General features: G+C 38.8%; 1 protein-coding gene across 1 annotated transcript in view; it reads left to right on the forward strand.

The window, feature by feature from the left end:
- The window catches only part of ephb2b (eph receptor B2b), a 134,617-nt gene that overhangs the window by 107,050 nt on the left and 8,874 nt on the right, over positions 1-18,693 (forward strand). The window contains exons 6-14 of the mRNA XM_051912749.1: positions 4,271-4,395; positions 5,538-5,700; positions 7,518-7,626; positions 7,886-7,950; positions 10,459-10,581; positions 10,666-10,913; positions 14,698-14,913; positions 15,008-15,157; positions 17,771-17,964. Of these exons, the coding sequence (XP_051768709.1) occupies positions 4,271-4,395; positions 5,538-5,700; positions 7,518-7,626; positions 7,886-7,950; positions 10,459-10,581; positions 10,666-10,913; positions 14,698-14,913; positions 15,008-15,157; positions 17,771-17,964 (1,393 nt within the window). The remainder of the gene's footprint in view (positions 1-4,270; positions 4,396-5,537; positions 5,701-7,517; positions 7,627-7,885; positions 7,951-10,458; positions 10,582-10,665; positions 10,914-14,697; positions 14,914-15,007; positions 15,158-17,770; positions 17,965-18,693) is intronic.

Consider the following 18,693-nt stretch of genomic DNA (forward strand, 5'->3'; position numbering starts at 1 on the left):
TTGATGAACTGAAAAGGGGGTGTGCTGCTTTACGGCACTGGAAACTCTGTGGAGACATAAAACCCTCAATCCAATACAGATGGGAAATAGGGACGCCTGCCAGACGCACTGTTTCTCTCTGCCTTTTTTTTTTTTAGGTCGTACACCATGCTAAAAGATACATGCAAATGCAGTGGGTTCTTCCCCTCCTTCTTTCTGGCTCTCTTTGGACCTGAGTCTCGTAAATAGGGAATACTCGCAGTCTATGGTTCTGCGCGGTAGAGGAACAGCAGCTGCTGTCAGATTGTGCTGGGAAAAGCTTGCTGTGGGGAAGTTTTACCGTAAAAGGGGCTCGGGGAGTTGACGGGGGTGGATGAAATTTATAAGCGCTGACCTGTAAGGGCTACTTCTACCAACCTTACCAAATCACTACGTCGCTCTTCCACACCACAACTCTGCTACAAATGAGATCCACATGCCTTCCAAACCTATTATATAGACCCGTAGTGGAGAGCCAATGGAGTTGCGACGACATTCCACAACAGTCAGAGACTTTTATGTGATGATTAGGCCGAGCTTTTGGTTCTTTGCTCACTCATTGTTCACCCTGTCACTAATTATCACTCATTACACACCTATAATTAAGAACTGATTCTCAGGTGACACTTATTCTGACATAATATGTATTTGTGTGTGTGTGTGTGTTTGTTTGTTTGTGTGCGTGTGTGTGTAGGCATTTTATGCAAATTAATAAATGTAAATGATCACTTTATTAAAACATGCTTGACTGAATTATTTTATTTTTATTTTGCATATATAATATATATGCACTGCCATTAATTTTTTTTTAACAAGACTTTTATGATCACCAAGACAGAATTCATTCGTTCAAAAGTACAGTTAAAACAGTAATATTTGTGAATGAAATATTATTGCAATTTAAAATAACTCTTGTCCATTTTAATATATTGTAAAATGTGATTTATTCCTGTGATGGCAAAGCATCATTACTCCAGTCTTCAGTGTCACATGATCCATCTGAAATCATTTTATATGCTGATTTGGAATTAAGAAACATTTCTTATTATCAATGTTGAAAACAGTTGTGCTGCTTAATATTTTTGTGGACACCATGATACATTTTTCAGGATTTTTTTCATGAATAGAAAGTTCAAAAGAATTTTATTTGAAAGATTTTTTTTTGTAACAATGTAAAAGTCTTCACTGACATTTTGTTGTATTTTTATGCATCCTTGCTGAAAAAAAGTATTAATTTCTTTTTAAAAAAAAATCGTACTAACCCTAAACATCTTTTACGAAGTGTTGATTAACATATGGAAAAAATGTTTCACAATCTCTGCATTTTATTGTTTGGAATTTTGGGCGTAGTATTTGTTGGGATTCTAAGAAAAAAACCAGCATGACGTGGCTTGCTGTAGTTATAATGGCTAAGAGGCACTTCAGTTGGATCAGGGCTTAAGAATTGGCTTTTTTTGTGTTTGCAAGTCCATGCCCCATTACAGACCAATAAACTTATATGAGTGGAATTAGCTTGGTAAACCCGGCATATTATTTATTATGGATCTGTTAGACGATGAAGTTAAGATATACTGGCATATAGCACAGAATTAAGTCTCAAAGTATTGCAAAATAGTCATAAAGGGTGCAAAAACCCCAGTGTCTGCCATGTTGGGTCCAGAAGAACAGCCCATATAAATGTTGGTGCCCAGCACTATGATAAATAAATACCCAATGAACTGTTTGGATATATAAGACTCTATAAGCTCATCATTATTCCATCCAACTTTTAAACATGACCGTTCCTTCCATCTGGTTGTTTTCCTTAGCGCTCATATGCAAATGTTATCTCTTCCTCATGCTTATGTTTTCTGCACCTCACGCACAGAGACCATGTGCAGCACATAGTGTGATTGTTCCAATGTGTCCGAACACTGAGTCTGCCAGGAAAATTTAAGCACCTAGGCTTGCAGATAAATAGTCCCCATCAGCTGTGGACAACCATGGAGAGCAATTGTGTGGAAACACAGGAATTCTGCAAAAGCAGAACAAACACTTTACTAGCTGTGATAATCATTACTGTAAGTGCACTCTCACTAAGAGAGTTTTTAAGTTGTCGCTTTCTTACCCATAATGCTACTGTTTTCCTTTTGTTTGAACCGTGTAGCCCCTAGCTTTCTGTGATAGACTGCTATCATTCCGGCATGAGGAAAACATCCCTCAGTAACCAGAAAACTGCAACAATCTGCCTTCTCTCTCTCAAATCAGCATATATTCACTCCTTTGAGCTGCTGTACATACTCTGACTTTGTTTGCATTAGCCCAGATGTATAAAGAGATGCCTGTATGCTTCCCTGTAGAGGAAGCCTGACTGCTTGCCTTATTAGTCCTCTGTTGATACTGCATACCAGCATTAATGTTGATAAGATGCTGCCAGTCGCTTGCCTTTTAGGACACAGCTCTCGGTTGGACTGAGCACGGCGGTGCATACTGAACGAGGATTCACAAGCCCTCCCGTAGTGCTCAGGGTTCTGGGAAGCCATTCATTATCATCTGACATGTATTTATTAACTGGCAGGGACAACAAGTCTATAGCTTGTTCAGCATTATGGCCAGCCTTTTCCAATAAGAATATTTGGATAATTGAACACCCACTAGGTCAGACTAGGCCTGTAGTGATTATTATAATATCCTAATTATTATAATAATAGATTATTATCATAATTGCCTGATCACAATTATTTGAGATTATTTTTCACTGTAAATTACATTTGGAAGCATATGCCATTTATTTATTTATTTATTTATTTATTTATTTATTTATTTATTTTAGTAATTCATTTTTGTAATAAAAGTTGTGACAAGTTAGATGTAATTTACTTTATCTTTGTATTTTTTTTTAAATATTTTTTATTTTGTTTTAGTAATAAACGGGGGACCTTTCCTTTGTACAGAAGTCAGGTTGGACTTAGATTTTTTTATTATTTTTTTTGTTGTTGTTGTTGTTGTTGTTGTTGTTGTAATAAATGGGGGACCTTTCCTTTGTACAGAAGTCAGGTTGGGCAAATAAGATTTTATTTCATATTTTTTATCATTTATTTTATTATTTTTTTAAACGGGACAAGTTAGATTTGTATTTATTATTTTTTTAAACGGGACAAGTTAGATTTGTATTTTATTTTATTTTCTAATGTTTGTTTATGTTTTATTGTAATATGTCAAATTCAATTTGAATACATGACTTCTTAACAAGTGTATGTATATTAAGCCTATTCTTTAAGTAATATGAGCAAAACAGACAATTAAATCAATCACAATTAATTGTATGACAAGATTTCATATTTGTGATACCCCTAGGGAGAAAAACTGCTGAAAATGAACAGTGCTGCTCTAAGCACTGGACTCGAGAGCGTCTCTATCACCTGTGCATTTGAGACAGATTTACAACTCATTCTGGGCTCTCAAGAGTGGGAAATAAGCACACGAATAAGCCACTTAAGCTCTCCTTCAACCCCGGAGACCAAAAGCTCAAGCTGATAGTAGCGATGGGCTTTCCCACAGAGTGGCTTTTTTTGTAGAGAACTGCGTGCCGGAGGAGAGGCCCATGTCTTAACAGGCCTGAGCCTTGGAGACGGCAAGGATCATAAATCCCAGCCTCTTCAAAGCCCACACAGCTCCAACTGCGTTCCTGAGCATCTCCATTGAGTTTTTCTGACCCGGTATGCCACGCTCTAATGCTTAATGGCCATTAGGAACACCCTGGACTTTTATTTTGGTAAAGAACAAGGAAACGTTCTTTTGTACAGCAGTCAGGTTGGACAAGTCCGACACAACAGAGCCACTAATATAGGGTTTGACACTCTTTCCCCCTGTAATTACCAAGCACGCTAATAAAAAATAAACTCTATAATTCACAAATTCAAAGACACAAAATGCTAGTTGTGTTCACCACCTGGTTTTATTTGTTTTCAGCACACCACAAAATTAGTCTGCCTTCCTTTTGAGGAGAATATAACAAGAGAAGAGATTTCAGGCTAGATTACATCGTGTTGAGGAACCATGACCAATGAGTGAGACAGAGACAGAGCCTGGCCTGGAAATTCCCTTTTCCACCTTGTTTATGTGGTTCAGCGCAGTACAATTTACATCTGTTTAATCACACACCAGGATCTGTGCTTTAATGTCTCCTTTGCTATATAGAAGGCATGTCCACAACTTGTTTTGCATCATTCTTTAAATACTGCATATAATATGTCACTGTTTTGTTTTCCAGCTCCTTCTACGGTGTCTATTATGCATCAGGTCAGTCGCACCATTGACAGCATCACTCTCTCTTGGTCCCAGCCAGACCAGCCCAACGGGGTCATACTCGACTATGAGCTGCAGTATTATGAGAAGGTACCACATAAACACACTTGAGTAATGTGTAAAGCATTAAATCATGTAGCTTCATTTAACCTGTTCAAGCATGCTTTATTAATTCTTAATTTTATGAGGGTGACCTATAAATGCATAAGATAAAAAAATAATTATTAATGATAAATATTAAAATAATAAAAAGTAATAACTTTTTAAAAAAATGAAGAAATATATAAAATTATGTTAATGTATTAAAGTTCCTTGTGAAAATGGTTGCTGGTGTACAGTTGCTGTTTAATTGAGGGTTTTGGCAGCTGTCGGACATGAATAGCGAATTCCTGTTCTGTCGAACTTTATTACAAACGCAGTCGCTCTGAAAAAGACTGTTGTGGTTCGATCCGGATACCAGTGGCTAAAATAACAGAGATTTCACTGCTGTAAAACAAATATTTCAGTTACAGATTCCTCTCTGTCAGCGTGGCCCGCAGAAAACACACACGCTAAGTTGTGCTTGAGAAACACGCACACCCACATAGTATGCCGATATTCTTTCAGTCTCCCGTTTCGCTCGCTTTGTTGCGCTGGTTGACACACATAAGACAACCACACCCTTAAATACAACACGCATAGTTTAACAGATACTTTCCGTTTTTTCTTTCTTTGTAATACACACACACACACATAAGCTGAGTGTCCCCTGGGCTCTGCTCCTGTTCTTACTCTTTCCTCAGTATAATTCCTTTCTCAGACAGTGCTGAGGACCGCCTGTCAAAACACTGCAAAACACTGCAGCAAAGCTCACATCACAGAGCTCAGAGATAGAGCTGACAGGAAAAAAGCGGAGCACTCAAGTAGTACATGTATACACACACACTGAGTCCTACATTCCCTGCTTCTCATTCACTATCACTCTTTCTCTTCTTCGCTTACACAAACAAGCACTCAAGCGGCGCGACAGTGGCCACAGCTTTCAGCCCAGACTAATGAATCGTGGCTGGCCTGAAAGTGTCAGCCACCGTTCCTCTGCCCGGCACCCTCAGTCGAGCTCTCCTGATGGGGCTTGATGAGATAGATAGCCCTGTTAGAGAGCCATATGCACACTTCTGAGTCTCTTGTGATGTCCTCTAGTGTGATTCATAAAATTTATGTCTTTACCCTTTTTTGTAATTTCTCTGTTTCAGGATCAGACGGAGCATAATTCTTCCATAGTAAAGAGTCAAACCAACACTGCAGTCATCCGTGGCCTCAAACCCGGAGGCATCTACGTCTTCCAGGTCCGAGCCCGTACGGTGGCGGGGTTCGGACGGTATAGCGGCAAGATGTACTTCCAGACCATGACTGAGGGTGAATATCTAATCAAAATGATGATAAAACAGTGGTTTATTTCATCCAAAATCACCTCTTCAAATTTGGTATTCATGGGAATAAATTACATGCATATGGTTTAGCCCATCATTTCCTCACTTCTTATCTTTAGAGCAAGCCTGTGTGTAATTGACTTGCTGAAGCATATAGTTCATCTACTAATCTAATCGTCTAATGATGATCCAAGTTAGCGTCTCCAAATGTTCTGTCCTCTCTCTGCTGCATGTGTCTGATTAGATCTGAGGAGCATATTAAGAATATGAAGGAAAATTGTAGGTAAATTGTTTCAATATTATTATTTTTACACTACTATTCAAAAGTATGGGGTCAGTAAGATTTTTTGAAAGAAAGTGACAGAGAAGACATTTATAATGTTATAAAAGATTTCTGTTTCAAGTATGATGATAATAATAATGATAATAAGAAATGTTTCTTGATCACCAAATCAGCATATTAGAATGATTTAAGAATGATCATGTGACACTGAAGACTGGAGTAATGGATGCTGAAAAGTAAATTATCTTTACAATCAAAGGAATAAATTACATTTTAAAATGTAATGATATTTCATAAAATTACGTTTTTTTACTGTGTTTTTGATCAAATAAATGCAGCTTTGTTGAGCATGAGACTTCTTTCAAAATCATTAAAAAAATCTTACCGACCCCAAACTTTTGAGCAGTAGTGTACATACAGTATAAATGATATATTGGGCCAAAAATGTTTAAATTTGAACAAATTTATATTCTGACAGCTTGTAGTTAAAGATACACTTCATATTTAGGTAATTATTTATATTAGAAATAATATTGTGGGTCGGGGGGCATTAAAATTTGTTACAACAAAAATAACACAGTTTTGCTTATGTAGTTTGGGCCAGTTTTTAGATTCTGTTCCACTTCCAAAACTCCGCAGAGGAAGAATAGTAGCTGAAACATGTCATTGGATGGCCGCCCATCGTTTTGCCCTTCCCAGATCTCCTCATTCAGAGGCAGCTGCTCACTCATGGCTCCTTACTCTCTAAGCTGCTTATTACGAATGGAGAGTCAGAATTAGTCTGATCTATCCTCCCGAGCTCTCTCCTGGCATGATGAGAGACAGCAACTCAGCAAGGTGATCCAAACACGGATGTGTCATGCCAGCAGGCTGCGCTCATTTTGAGTGATTTAACCAAGAAGTTTAAAACCGATTAAAAAGGAAGTTACAGTGCAGTTGAATTCACATGAGATCCGATGAAGTTCAGGTTTTTGTTTACTTACTACATCAGCTTTTGGGAGCTCGGAGCAAGTGTTTAAATGTGGTAAAATCTGGTAGCATGCTAGCAGCGAACTTAGCCTCTGGGGTTGCAGAGTGAGCCCAGGGGTTTGTCTGCGTTGTGAACGAATAGTCTGTAATTATAAACAACTAGAGGAGAACCAGAAAGCTAGGCAGGAAAGGAAGGGAAAAGAAAGTTCCCCAGGCCTTCCCAACATCCCAATCCGTCTGTCTTGCACCAACACACACCACCCAACACATTTCCTCCATCGCCTGCCCATATGCTACTGGAGCCAAGGAGTCCAAGTGTACAGCCCCGTCTGCCTGAAGGTATCTTGCACAGGGCTTCCTGTCCCAGATTCCCCACTGTGAAAGTGGGGAAATGAGGGTCTCTCACCTGTGTAGACATACACTGCAGGACTCCTGTGCCCCAGTGGAGGCTGAACTTGCTTCAGGCTGCATCAGATATAGAGACACAATGCTGGGTTTTGTCAGGAAGTGGTAACTTTTAGATGTGTGTGTGTGTGTGTGTGTACCTACAGAGGAGTACAACACTAGCATTCAAGAGAAGCTGCCTCTCATCATTGGCTCGGCGGCTGCTGGTCTGGTCTTTCTCATTGCGGTGGTGGTCATCATCATCGTTTGCAACCGGTGAGTTCCTCTCGCTGCGTTTTAAACATGTAAACCATTAGCATAGCTTTCCCCCAATTATACCAACAACATGTCAGAATCTCACACTTTTGTCCTCATTTGCATCATTAGCGGACATTTATAGAGCAGCAAAGCTTGTAAAAAGTCTAATGACAAGGTTGTGTTAACAAGATGATGGTGGGCAGTAGTAAGTGTTGTTTTCATAGCATTAGCACCTTTTTAAGCAGTACAAGTAGAGCTGTTTCCTTTGTTCCTGCAGACGTGGGTTCGAGAGAGCAGATTCAGAATACACGGACAAGCTGCAGCACTACACAAGTGGCCACAGTGAGTACTTGACAGTAGTGTACACACACACTATGTATACATCTAATTTGTATGCTGTCATCCAATAGTTTGGGTTGGTAAGATTTTTTTATGTTTTTGAAAGAAGTCTCTTATGCTTACTAAGGCTGCATTTATTTTATCAAAAATACAGTAAAATCAATCACAATTTAAAATGATTTTAATTTATTCCCGTGATGGCAAAGCTTAATTTTCAGTAGCCATTAAAAGTATCTCTTCCAAAAACAAAAATCTTACTATCCCCAATCTTTTGAATGGTAGTGTATAACTTACAGAAACAGCAAGCTAGCAAAATCTCAAACAGGCATACAAATACACTGAAGATCCTTAAGAGAGTAAACCATTAACATTTTACATACATCTACTTCAAATACTTATTCTGTTTCATACATACAAACACTTACTAATGCACTCTCTTACACTTACCCACCTCACACACCTCTACTGTATCTCTTCCACTGTCAAACACACATCTGTCTCAAAGTTGGACCTTGGTTTCTCAAGATTCATCTGTGAAATATTAATCCCAGTTTCCCTCGAAATCTCATCAGAAAGCGCATTATCCACTTTCCCTACAAGCGATTTGGTTGTTCGTTTTTGTTCTTTTGCTCAGTTCTTTTTCCGCCACTTGTTTATTTTCCCATCACAGCAGTACACAAAGCTAATGCAAAAAAAGCTCAGTGCCAGGTGTTTCAAAGTTAGTAAGATCCATCAAAGATTAGTCATAAAAGGAGCAATACTTCAGTAAATACCGTCTTAGCCTCGGAGTGCTGTTCCATTTATAGAAATAAATCTTTAAGATTCTCTCGAGGCAATAATTTAAAGCTAAGCTCGGTTGCTTGCTCTTGCTCACTTTCTCTCTCTCTCTGAGGGCTTATAGTTTATCTCTCTTTTGCTCACTCTGCTGAATGAAAATGGTCTGGCACTTTTCCTCAAGTTTTATTTTTCTTTGCCCTTATCAATTTAAACAGCTTTTACGCAGTGTAATCAGTGGTAAAAGACTGCTGTAAATGCTGTATTTATTTAAATAATTTCTAGAAGAGTGTGGGGCTGGTAAAACCTAAAAAATCAAGGTCAGAATTCATCCATTAGTGCTGAAAAGAAGAAAGTGCTCACCTGTACTTTGTCTTGTTCACTCTTTCTTTCTCTTGTTCACTCTTTCTTTCTCTTTGGCTTTCTCAGTTTTTTAATCTTAAAGGGTTAGTTCACCCAAAAATGACATTTCTGTCATTAATTACTCACCGTCATGTTGTTCCACACCTGTAAGACCTTCGTTCATCTTCGGAACACAAATTAAGATATTTTTTTGATGAAATCCGAGAGATATATGACTCGTCTATAGACAGCAATATAATCAACACTTTCAAGGTCCAGAAAGGTACTAAAGACATCGTTAAAACAGTCAACGTGACTGCGGTAATTCAACCTTAATTTCATGAAGCGACGAGAATACTTTTTGTGCGCAAAAACAAAACAAAAATAACGGCTTTATTCAACAATTTCTTTCTCTTCCCTGTCATTATCCTTACGCAGTTGATGCAGTAAGCACAGTGAAGGCTTCCGTGTTTACGCCTGAATGTCGGCTCAGTATTGGCCAACTTTAAAAAAGGGATAGTTTGCTAAAAATGAAAATTCTGTCACCATTTTCTCACCCTCATATCATTGCAAACCTACATGACTGTAGGGGAATGGGAACAAGAGCAGCATCAACATCCTGCTAAAAATTTCCTTCTGTGCTCTACAGAGGAAAGAAAGTTACATGGGTTTGGAACAAAGTCAGAGAGAGTAAATGATGACAGATTTTAATTTTTGGGTGAACTATCACTTTAAAAGGGAGCTCTGCTCAGAAGAACATTCTCCAGCGTAGCACATACACTACAACCTCATGAATTTGTTATAGTTTGACATTCACAAATCCTTTGATGTTGGATGCCATTCACTTCTCTTGCTCTATTTATCTTCTCCTTGTCTGTTGTGAGAATACATTTATCAATTCCAAAATGTCTGTGCAACCAATAAAAAAAACTCTGCAGCTGCATGAAAACACAGTGTCTATTAAAATGCCTTTGGATAGATTTGGAGCCGAGAGGCTGAATAATCGGATTTAAAGCAGAAATGACTTAAGTCCCCACACACTTAAGTTCACCTTAAGCCAATTTACCTGCAATCAAAAGCCATTTGATTGGCAGCAATGGAAATTGCTGATAAATGGTCTCCATCAGGGACTATGACACTCCAGAGCTGATACATATATTAAAACGCCTTATCTTTTTTTTGGCGAACGCTGTTACACTCCACTGACTGCAGTCATGAGCTATTCCAATGTCAGGCTCAGAATCCAAAGCTACTGGAAAGCCAGCCATTCCCAAAATTCCTAAAGACCCACAACACTAATGCTTTCCCACATTTACACTGACTATTTTTAAGTACAGTATTTATAAAGTATTTTTAAATTAGTTTTAAATATTATAGCTGTTTTTTATTTTCAAGTGTCACCAGGAATGAAGATCTACATTGATCCATTTACCTACGAAGACCCCAATGAAGCTGTGAGGGAGTTTGCAAAAGAGATTGATATCTCGTGTGTGAAAATTGAGCAAGTCATTGGAGCAGGTAATCAAACATCCAACAGTGTTTTACCATGAAGCTTTTCTTGTTCCTTGACCTAAAGAACGATCCACTTGTCTTTACCCGTAGGAGAGTTTGGAGAGGTTTGCAGTGGAAACCTAAAGCTCCCAGGAAAGAGGGAGATGTTTGTGGCCATCAAAACACTGAAGTCAGGTTACACAGAGAAGCAGAGGCGAGACTTCCTGAGCGAAGCGAGCATCATGGGGCAGTTTGATCACCCCAATGTCATCCATTTGGAGGGAGTGGTGACCAAGAGCAGCCCCGTCATGATCATCACAGAGTTTATGGAGAATGGCTCATTGGACTCCTTTCTCAGGGTGAGGATTTTTTGATGCAAACTATATATTACCTAATTGAAAGCAGTGATAAATTAATGTTTATTTAAAAACCTGTAGGGATGCACTGTTTATAAATGGATATTCAAGATTTTTTTTTTATTTATCAGTAAATATATATAACTGTTTAATAAATTTGCATATAATAGTTACATATATATATAATAACAATGATAAATGTAATCTTTAATATTTCATACTATACATTATATTAGCATTATTTTATGCTTTATTATTTTTTAGCATTTAAAACAATATATATATTTTTTTTTTTTCAATTTTGTTTTTTTTTTGTGTTTTATTTTTATTTAGACAAAATAGTATAGATTTTTAATGTCAGCCATTTATCATTTATTCGCCATTACATAATTATTGGCTAGGATTTTAATATTGTGCATCCCTAGTACTTTAATAAAAAAAATTAAAGCCAAAATGTTAAGGTTAATATGTGTAAACACTCAAGGACAATGATGCACAAATTGGTGAATCATTTTTTTAATCAGTTCTTTGAAACATACCTTCTGAATGAACTGATTCACTATAATAATGTGGACTTCCCCATGCTAACACAAGCTTAGTAACATAAACATGCTTCAAATTCCGGTTGCATTGAAGTGATAATCTCACATCAGCAGGTGTGTATGCACATCAGCATGCTGAACATCATACAAATGTTCGCTCCTAATTTCTCATGCTGTCCATCAGGTAATTCTCCGCAGGGTCTCTCTGTAATACCCAGCTGCCCCCTGCCGCAAACATCTACTCTCAGTATTGATTCCAGCTGTAGGACTGTTGTAATAAGCTCAAAACTCTTCCATTCATCTCTACGGGTTGCCACACTAACATTTGCTTTAAGATGGTCTCTTTAAAGAAATTGTTGAATCGTTGCTCTGTGGTTAGTCATGCCCTCATTTTGCATTGGTCACGCTCTCTCTGCCACGTTCTCTGCATTACAAGCATCAGATGAGCGGTGTGTCTTATAAACCGAGTCGCTATATGTGCTTCCAACCTATATTGTAGAACACACAGAGTGATAAGAAAATGACCCTTAGTGTTTTAATCTGAAAACGTTTAGCATGAGGAAACTACTTTCTATCTCTCTGCAGTTTCCCATAACAGCATCCATCCGTGCAAATGCATTCAGATGATTAACCGTGCGCAAAAACCATCCAAATCCCCACTTACAGAACAGCGTGTGGGATGAGAAGAAAACGCCACAGTCAGCCTATGACTGGCACGCGTCAATTTGATTTCAACGCAGAGCTGATGTGGATAAAATAGGTGTCCAAATGCCTTGATCGCTGCTAATTGGCCTCACTGTGTGTTGCGTTGAGAATATGCCCTTTGATTTATGTAAATATGTAATCTTTGGGGAAGGAATGATTTATTTTGCTCATTAGCAAGGCTTTGCCTCTGATCTATCATGAGAGAAAACTTATTTTATCCTTGACACGTAGCTTTTCGGGGTGTTAGGCTCAGGAAGTGTAATTATCTGAAACAAGAAACCTCTATGATTATGCCGTTTAAACGAAGGCGAGTAAACAGGAAACAAACGACCCGCTATTTGTTAGACATTTGAACTGAATTTATTTCTTCTCACCACAATCAGATCCAGCTCTTGCTAACCTCTGTAATTGTGAGTTTCTGATGTTATTTTAGCTGTTTGGCCAGCCAGTTGTTTCACTCGTGTTTATACTTGCACAGCCCACCCCATGACAGAACGCACATGCCCTACCGTGCCATAGCGTGAGGAAAAGATTGATGTCTGGTAATGCTAGTAGAAGTAAGACTGAAAAATTACTACAAACACATCATACATCAGGTTTACTCTGGGTTCAAATCATAATTCTATGATAACACATTTGAGAAAGACCAGCTAATGTGTTTTTGCTCTCATAATGTCAGTTTGGTGGCGTGCGAGAGCTTTGAAACGCCTCAGATCTTTGTGAAGCCGCACAATTGTGTTGTTTTTGCAAGACTGTCACCCATTTCTGACAGAGCGCTGAATTCTTTGAAAACAACACGTCTCTGTTGTGGCACCTCACTATGACAGCAGATGACAACATTGTGTGTTAGTGAAGCTCTAGAATATGAGTCTGATGGAGCTCTTGTAAGACAGTGCAAAGAGGGAGGGAGACTCGACACTAACCTGCCGTTCTTGCATTGATCCAGCTTTCATTATTGTTTTGTGGTGGATTAAGAACCAAGAGAAGAGAGAGAAATTCAAGAAGGTATGCAGACAAAACTTTCAAACAGATTTGAGAAACGTCAAACTGAAAAGTTAAGCACAGCTTCACAGAACCGGCAGCAAAGACGTGTCTGAGAAGAAGCGGCACGGATAGAATAATTCACATTTAATCGGAATAAAAAGAATGTTTGCTTGCTCAGACTGCAGATCCAAATAACTTTGGGGTGAAGAATCCCTCCAATTAAACTATAGGCAAACACTGTGAGCAGATTAGTGTGCCAGGCTGTATTTGCGAAGGATTTCAGCTTTATGAATAATGGATGGTGCTTAATTGCTGTGGAGGGTGAGGAGAAGTTTGATGAAGTCGGCTTAACATGGGGGAAGGGTTTGAGCGTGACACATGCAGCTCAGAGGAGGAAGGGTTTGCATGCGACACAGAATGAAGACATCTCATGGCTCTTTCATGCACCGTCCAGTGCTTTCCGCCTCTCTCCACTTGACGCGTGCGTGTCTGTCCGCACTGCGCCTGCTGCGCTCGTCTCCTCTGATCAGAAGCTGAATGCTGCTTGCCTCATGGCTGTCTGCGGAGGGTCTGCAGATGGGGGCAGCTGCAAGCACAGCTGGGTCAGAAACTGCTGGACCTCCTCATGAGCAAAGGGCTTTTTGACCACCATGGTCAACAGCTGCAAGATTTGCCACGGCCCCACATTGATCATCGAATGTCTGATCTAGCATTGCGTTGCATAAACTCTACCAATCCTCACCAGATTGTTTGCACAGCCAACCCAATCTGGGCTTGACTCGATGCATTGTGTTCAGTTTCTTATCCGACTGAGCACACAAGACATTAACCATGATTTCCACAGCTTTATTCTTGCCTTATTGCTGTTTGGGATTTATAGGTTGCCCAGAAGAGATAACTGTAGCACAATTTCATATAAGCTGAAGTATTTGCAATATACTTTTTTATGCACACTTCACCTTTACAGAAGCCTTATATAAGAAGTGGGGCTGTGAATTGTTTAAAAAAAAAAAAAGATTTTATTTAATCAGTTTTTTTTTATTATTATTATTCATTGTGATTTATAGACTAGAACTTGTATCATGAATATATTTACACATTGAATCCTCAAATCAATGTAGAAACAACATAAAACAAAATGTTTTAAATAATAAATTTTTATTATCAAGGCCAATATCATTAAAATATTGATACTGAAAAAAAGTAGTTGCTGTAGATCATTTAAAAACCACGGAAAAAATAATTATATAATTTGAAATAATATATGAAAGTCGTTTTTAATATTTAATAGGCCTACACTTCAAATTATCACTGTTTTTGTTTATTTATTCATTTATTAATAAAGCAATTTAGATAAACTATACATAGACATACACTAACAATCATCAGATAACTCACTATTAAAAGTCACACTTGGCTCTGCTTTTATTTAGTGTGAAAGAATTTTAGATTGTTTCTTTGTTATTGAGAATTATGAGTGTTTTCTGTCATTTTTTATGCAGCAATTTTCATGCTAAATAAATCATAAAATCACTACTGTTTGTGCCTGTTTACAGCAAAATGACGGGCAGTTCACTGTGATTCAGCTGGTGGGCATGTTACGAGGGATTGCTTCTGGGATGAAGTACCTCGCAGACATGAATTACGTGCACAGGGACCTGGCCGCCCGCAACATCTTAGTTAACAGTAACCTTGTTTGCAAGGTGTCTGATTTCGGACTCTCCCGCTTTTTGGAGGATGACACATCTGACCCCACCTATACCAGTGCCCTGGTGAGAACTTTTATTTTATTTGATTTGCAGATTTTTATGCTATCTTGTGCTTTGAATTGAGATAATTTGATGTTTTTGATTCGGGTTTATACAGGGTGGGAAGATCCCTATTCGATGGACTGCCCCAGAGGCCATCCAATATAGGAAGTTCACCTCTGCCAGTGATGTATGGAGCTATGGGATTGTCATGTGGGAAGTGATGTCGTATGGAGAGCGGCCATACTGGGACATGACCAATCAGGACGTACGTACCTCAACGCTTACATTACTGTTCTAAAGTCTGGGGTCTGTAAGATTTGTTTAGTGTTTTTGAAAGAAGTCTGTTATGCTCAACAAGACTGCATTTATTTGATAAAAAATAGAGCAATACAGTAATATTCTGAAATATTATTACGATTTAAAACTTTTTTCTATTATATATATTATAATTTATTCTTGTTATGGCAAAGTTGAATCTTCAGCAGCCTTTACTTCAGTCTTCAATACTAATATGTGGATTTGGTGCTCATGTAACATTTCTAATTATCAATATTGAAAACAGTTGTGCTGCTTAATATGCTGAACAAGAATATTAATTTCTTAAACAAAAAAACAACAACTTTTGAATAGTTGTCTACATTTATTCTACGGTATGTTTCATGGTTAAAGAATTTGAATTCCTAGTTTTATACACAGTTATACAATTCTTTTTACTTTAGTTATTCAATTCTTCCAATTTGTGCTCCAAACTCATAACCTTTTCAAAGCTCCACATCCTCCATCTTTATTAAGTATAACCACCAATTTCTTATAAAACCATTTTCCAATAGAAGCACTGTCAAACGCTCATGCCAGAGACTGTTGGTCGGTTGCCGTATGTTAGCGCGTGATAGATGAGTGCTGTGCAGCAATGTTGAATCAGAGGCTAAGGTAAACAGCAGAGAAAGCACGTCGTAAATCTGCCCATGTGCTGCTCTGCTGTATGCAAGGCCAAACCTCAGACCCCAAACACTGCAGGAGCGCAATCAGTCTTTGCAGAAACAGCTGCACCGATCATCACATCCCATTGGCCTCAGAATGCAGAAGACATAAGGATTTGCGTCAAGAAAACACATATCTGGGGTTTAAATAAGAGGTTTGGATTGTATTTGTGTTTGTTTTGGAGAATGTATGTTCTTTTTGTGGCTAGATCATGTGACTTTGAGAGTGTCTTCAAGCTATTGTCCTTGAAATGTGTCAAAGGGGATTGTTTACTCTCTATATACGTCTCTCACAAAGGCTACCACAAAAATTCACCTGTACTTCACTCTCACTTCCTGATGAACAAAAAGACGATTTCACATGCAAAGCACGGTGCCACACTAAACAGTCCCTGCCCTTGAAGAGAGCTCCCATTTCTACCATCCCTCTGGGTGGCTGGGAAAAGGCAAATTATGAGTCCAGATAATGAAAATAGTTTCAAATTGAAAGTGTGAACGCTAATGCGCTAAGAGGGAGTGCGGATCTCGTCTGTTATCTTATTAGCAGCTCTAGATAGCGTTGCGGTCCTCCCATCGGGCTGGCCGTTTGAGGCGCCTGAATGAGATTAATCAGGCTTTGAATGGAGCGCCGTAATGGCTACGATAATGAGCTGGGGAACGACGGGTCTCACTCGGGTCCTGCTTGCACTTTCCACTTCATGGCCGTGCATCTCCTTCCTGGCCACCAAGGCCGCTTGAAGCATCCTGTTCCATTCAAATGTGACGATACATCCATCGGCTCAGTTCGGATAAACGTTCCATGTCTGTTTTGCACATTTAGTGACGCTACACAGTTAATTTGCTGGAGATGTATTTAAGTTTTATTTAAGTGACGTTCCTGATTTCCTGTTACAACTTGCAGCACATTTTCCAAATGTACAATTTAGTCAGCGTGTATATTACAGGCCATGTGTTAATCATATTTAATCTGACAGATGTTGCATGATTGGAAATGAGTAGGGTGGGAGGGAGCCAGACTCGGGCTGAATGCTGCCAAAAAACTTAGTAACTCTAAGACTGTTCTTTTTTCACATTTGATCAGAGAGGAAATGCATGTACTGCCAAATTGTTGTTATCAGCACCCTTATAATCAAGATCTATTAGCTGATTTAGGAGGTATTTAGATAGCAGCTGACTGTGACTGCTTATTTATAGTCTGTGTGTGTGGTTGTGTAAGTGTGAAGGGTGAGTGTGATCGTGTGTGTGTTTGTGGCCAATGACAAATGGCTTCCTTGTGTCCCCCTAAGACCCAGATAATGATCACAGTGCATTTATGAAGACTGCAGATCAATCCTCTGTCTCCTGCGGTGTTAGAACCCCCCACCCAGACGCTGGCTCATATCTACTGCCACCTGCCTTGCGCCATGCCGACAGCTCCTATCAAAACAATGTTTTATGGCAATACATTACATTTATTTAAGTTCAATTCATTTCAACGTAATACATTCAATGTAATGGACTTTGTATTACAAGTTCAAGAATTAAGCATACTGATACTGATTAAACATTGGATTTTCTTATAGTGTTACACATTAACAAGCTCTAATGTTGCCCACAATATAACAGACTTTATAATCATTAACACACACCAGGCCTGAGTAACATTTTAAGATGCTAAGAGCGTAGAATAGTTTAAAAAATGAGGCCGGCATGTTAAGTAGTGGTGCTTATGCGGGCACCCTGAGTTCAAATCTGGCTCATGTCATTTCCCGAAACCATCCCTCCCTCTTTCCCGCCATCGTTTGTCACCTGCCACTGAAATTTTAATATATAGTGCTTGAGATGCAACAAGCGTATCTTTCTCCGCCTCTTTTAATAACAGGCTAGAGACCCTTACGGATCTGTGTCTCCCTCTGCAGGTCATCAATGCCATTGAGCAAGACTACCGGCTACCCCCTCCCATGGACTGCCCGAGTGCCCTCCACCAGCTCATGCTGGACTGCTGGCAGAAAGACCGCAACAACCGACCCAAGTTTAGCCAGATTGTCAACAACCTGGACAAGATGATCCGTAACCCCAACAGCCTGAAGGCCATGACTCCGCTGTCATCAGGGTGAGTTAGAAAACATGCAGAGTGCAGTTTGCTTGGATGATCAGAAGCGGATGAGTTGGTGGTTGTAAAACTTAGTGGGCTGCCCAACCTGACAGAAATTTAGTGCATCACTGCTGTGAAGGGTGTTTCGAAAGATGGGAATCACCTAGGGCTGCAGCAACTAATGTCTGCGCACTAAGCAAGGAAAATATCTGCCAGTCACGTCACATTAAATAATTTGATGTGTGGAAAACAGCAGAGGACACAGAGTGAGCTTCAGTGGGGAAAAGTTGAAGTATTGAAGTTGTCCTAAACATGAGAATGTGTCATATTAGGCACTTCGAACTAAAACGTGTGCCGTTAAATGCGTTTGAGACACATTTTCCTCAGCACATAACTTAAATTTTACGGTTGTATCCATATTTGTATTTCCATTTTGCAGGATGTGGAATAACAATTTTAGGATATAAATTAATTAAAAAAAATTAATCAAAATTATTTTGGGATTTTTTTCATCTGATAAATCAAATAAATGATCAACAGATTAATCCATTATCAAAATAATCGTTCGTTCGGGCCCTAAAAGCAACATTATGCTACCTTCTAAGATGCTTATTTTAAGAAAGTGAGTGAATTTTTTTAATGGTTTTTTTTTTTTTTCTCTCTACTTTTAGGAAAAAATATCAAAAGTTAAATATATTTTACCAAGTATATGTGTGCAACGAGGTTAAAGCTTATTAGAGCTTCATG

Source organism: Ctenopharyngodon idella, chromosome 11, assembly GCF_019924925.1.
Source record: "Ctenopharyngodon idella isolate HZGC_01 chromosome 11, HZGC01, whole genome shotgun sequence".
Lineage (NCBI taxonomy): Eukaryota > Metazoa > Chordata > Actinopteri > Cypriniformes > Xenocyprididae > Ctenopharyngodon > Ctenopharyngodon idella.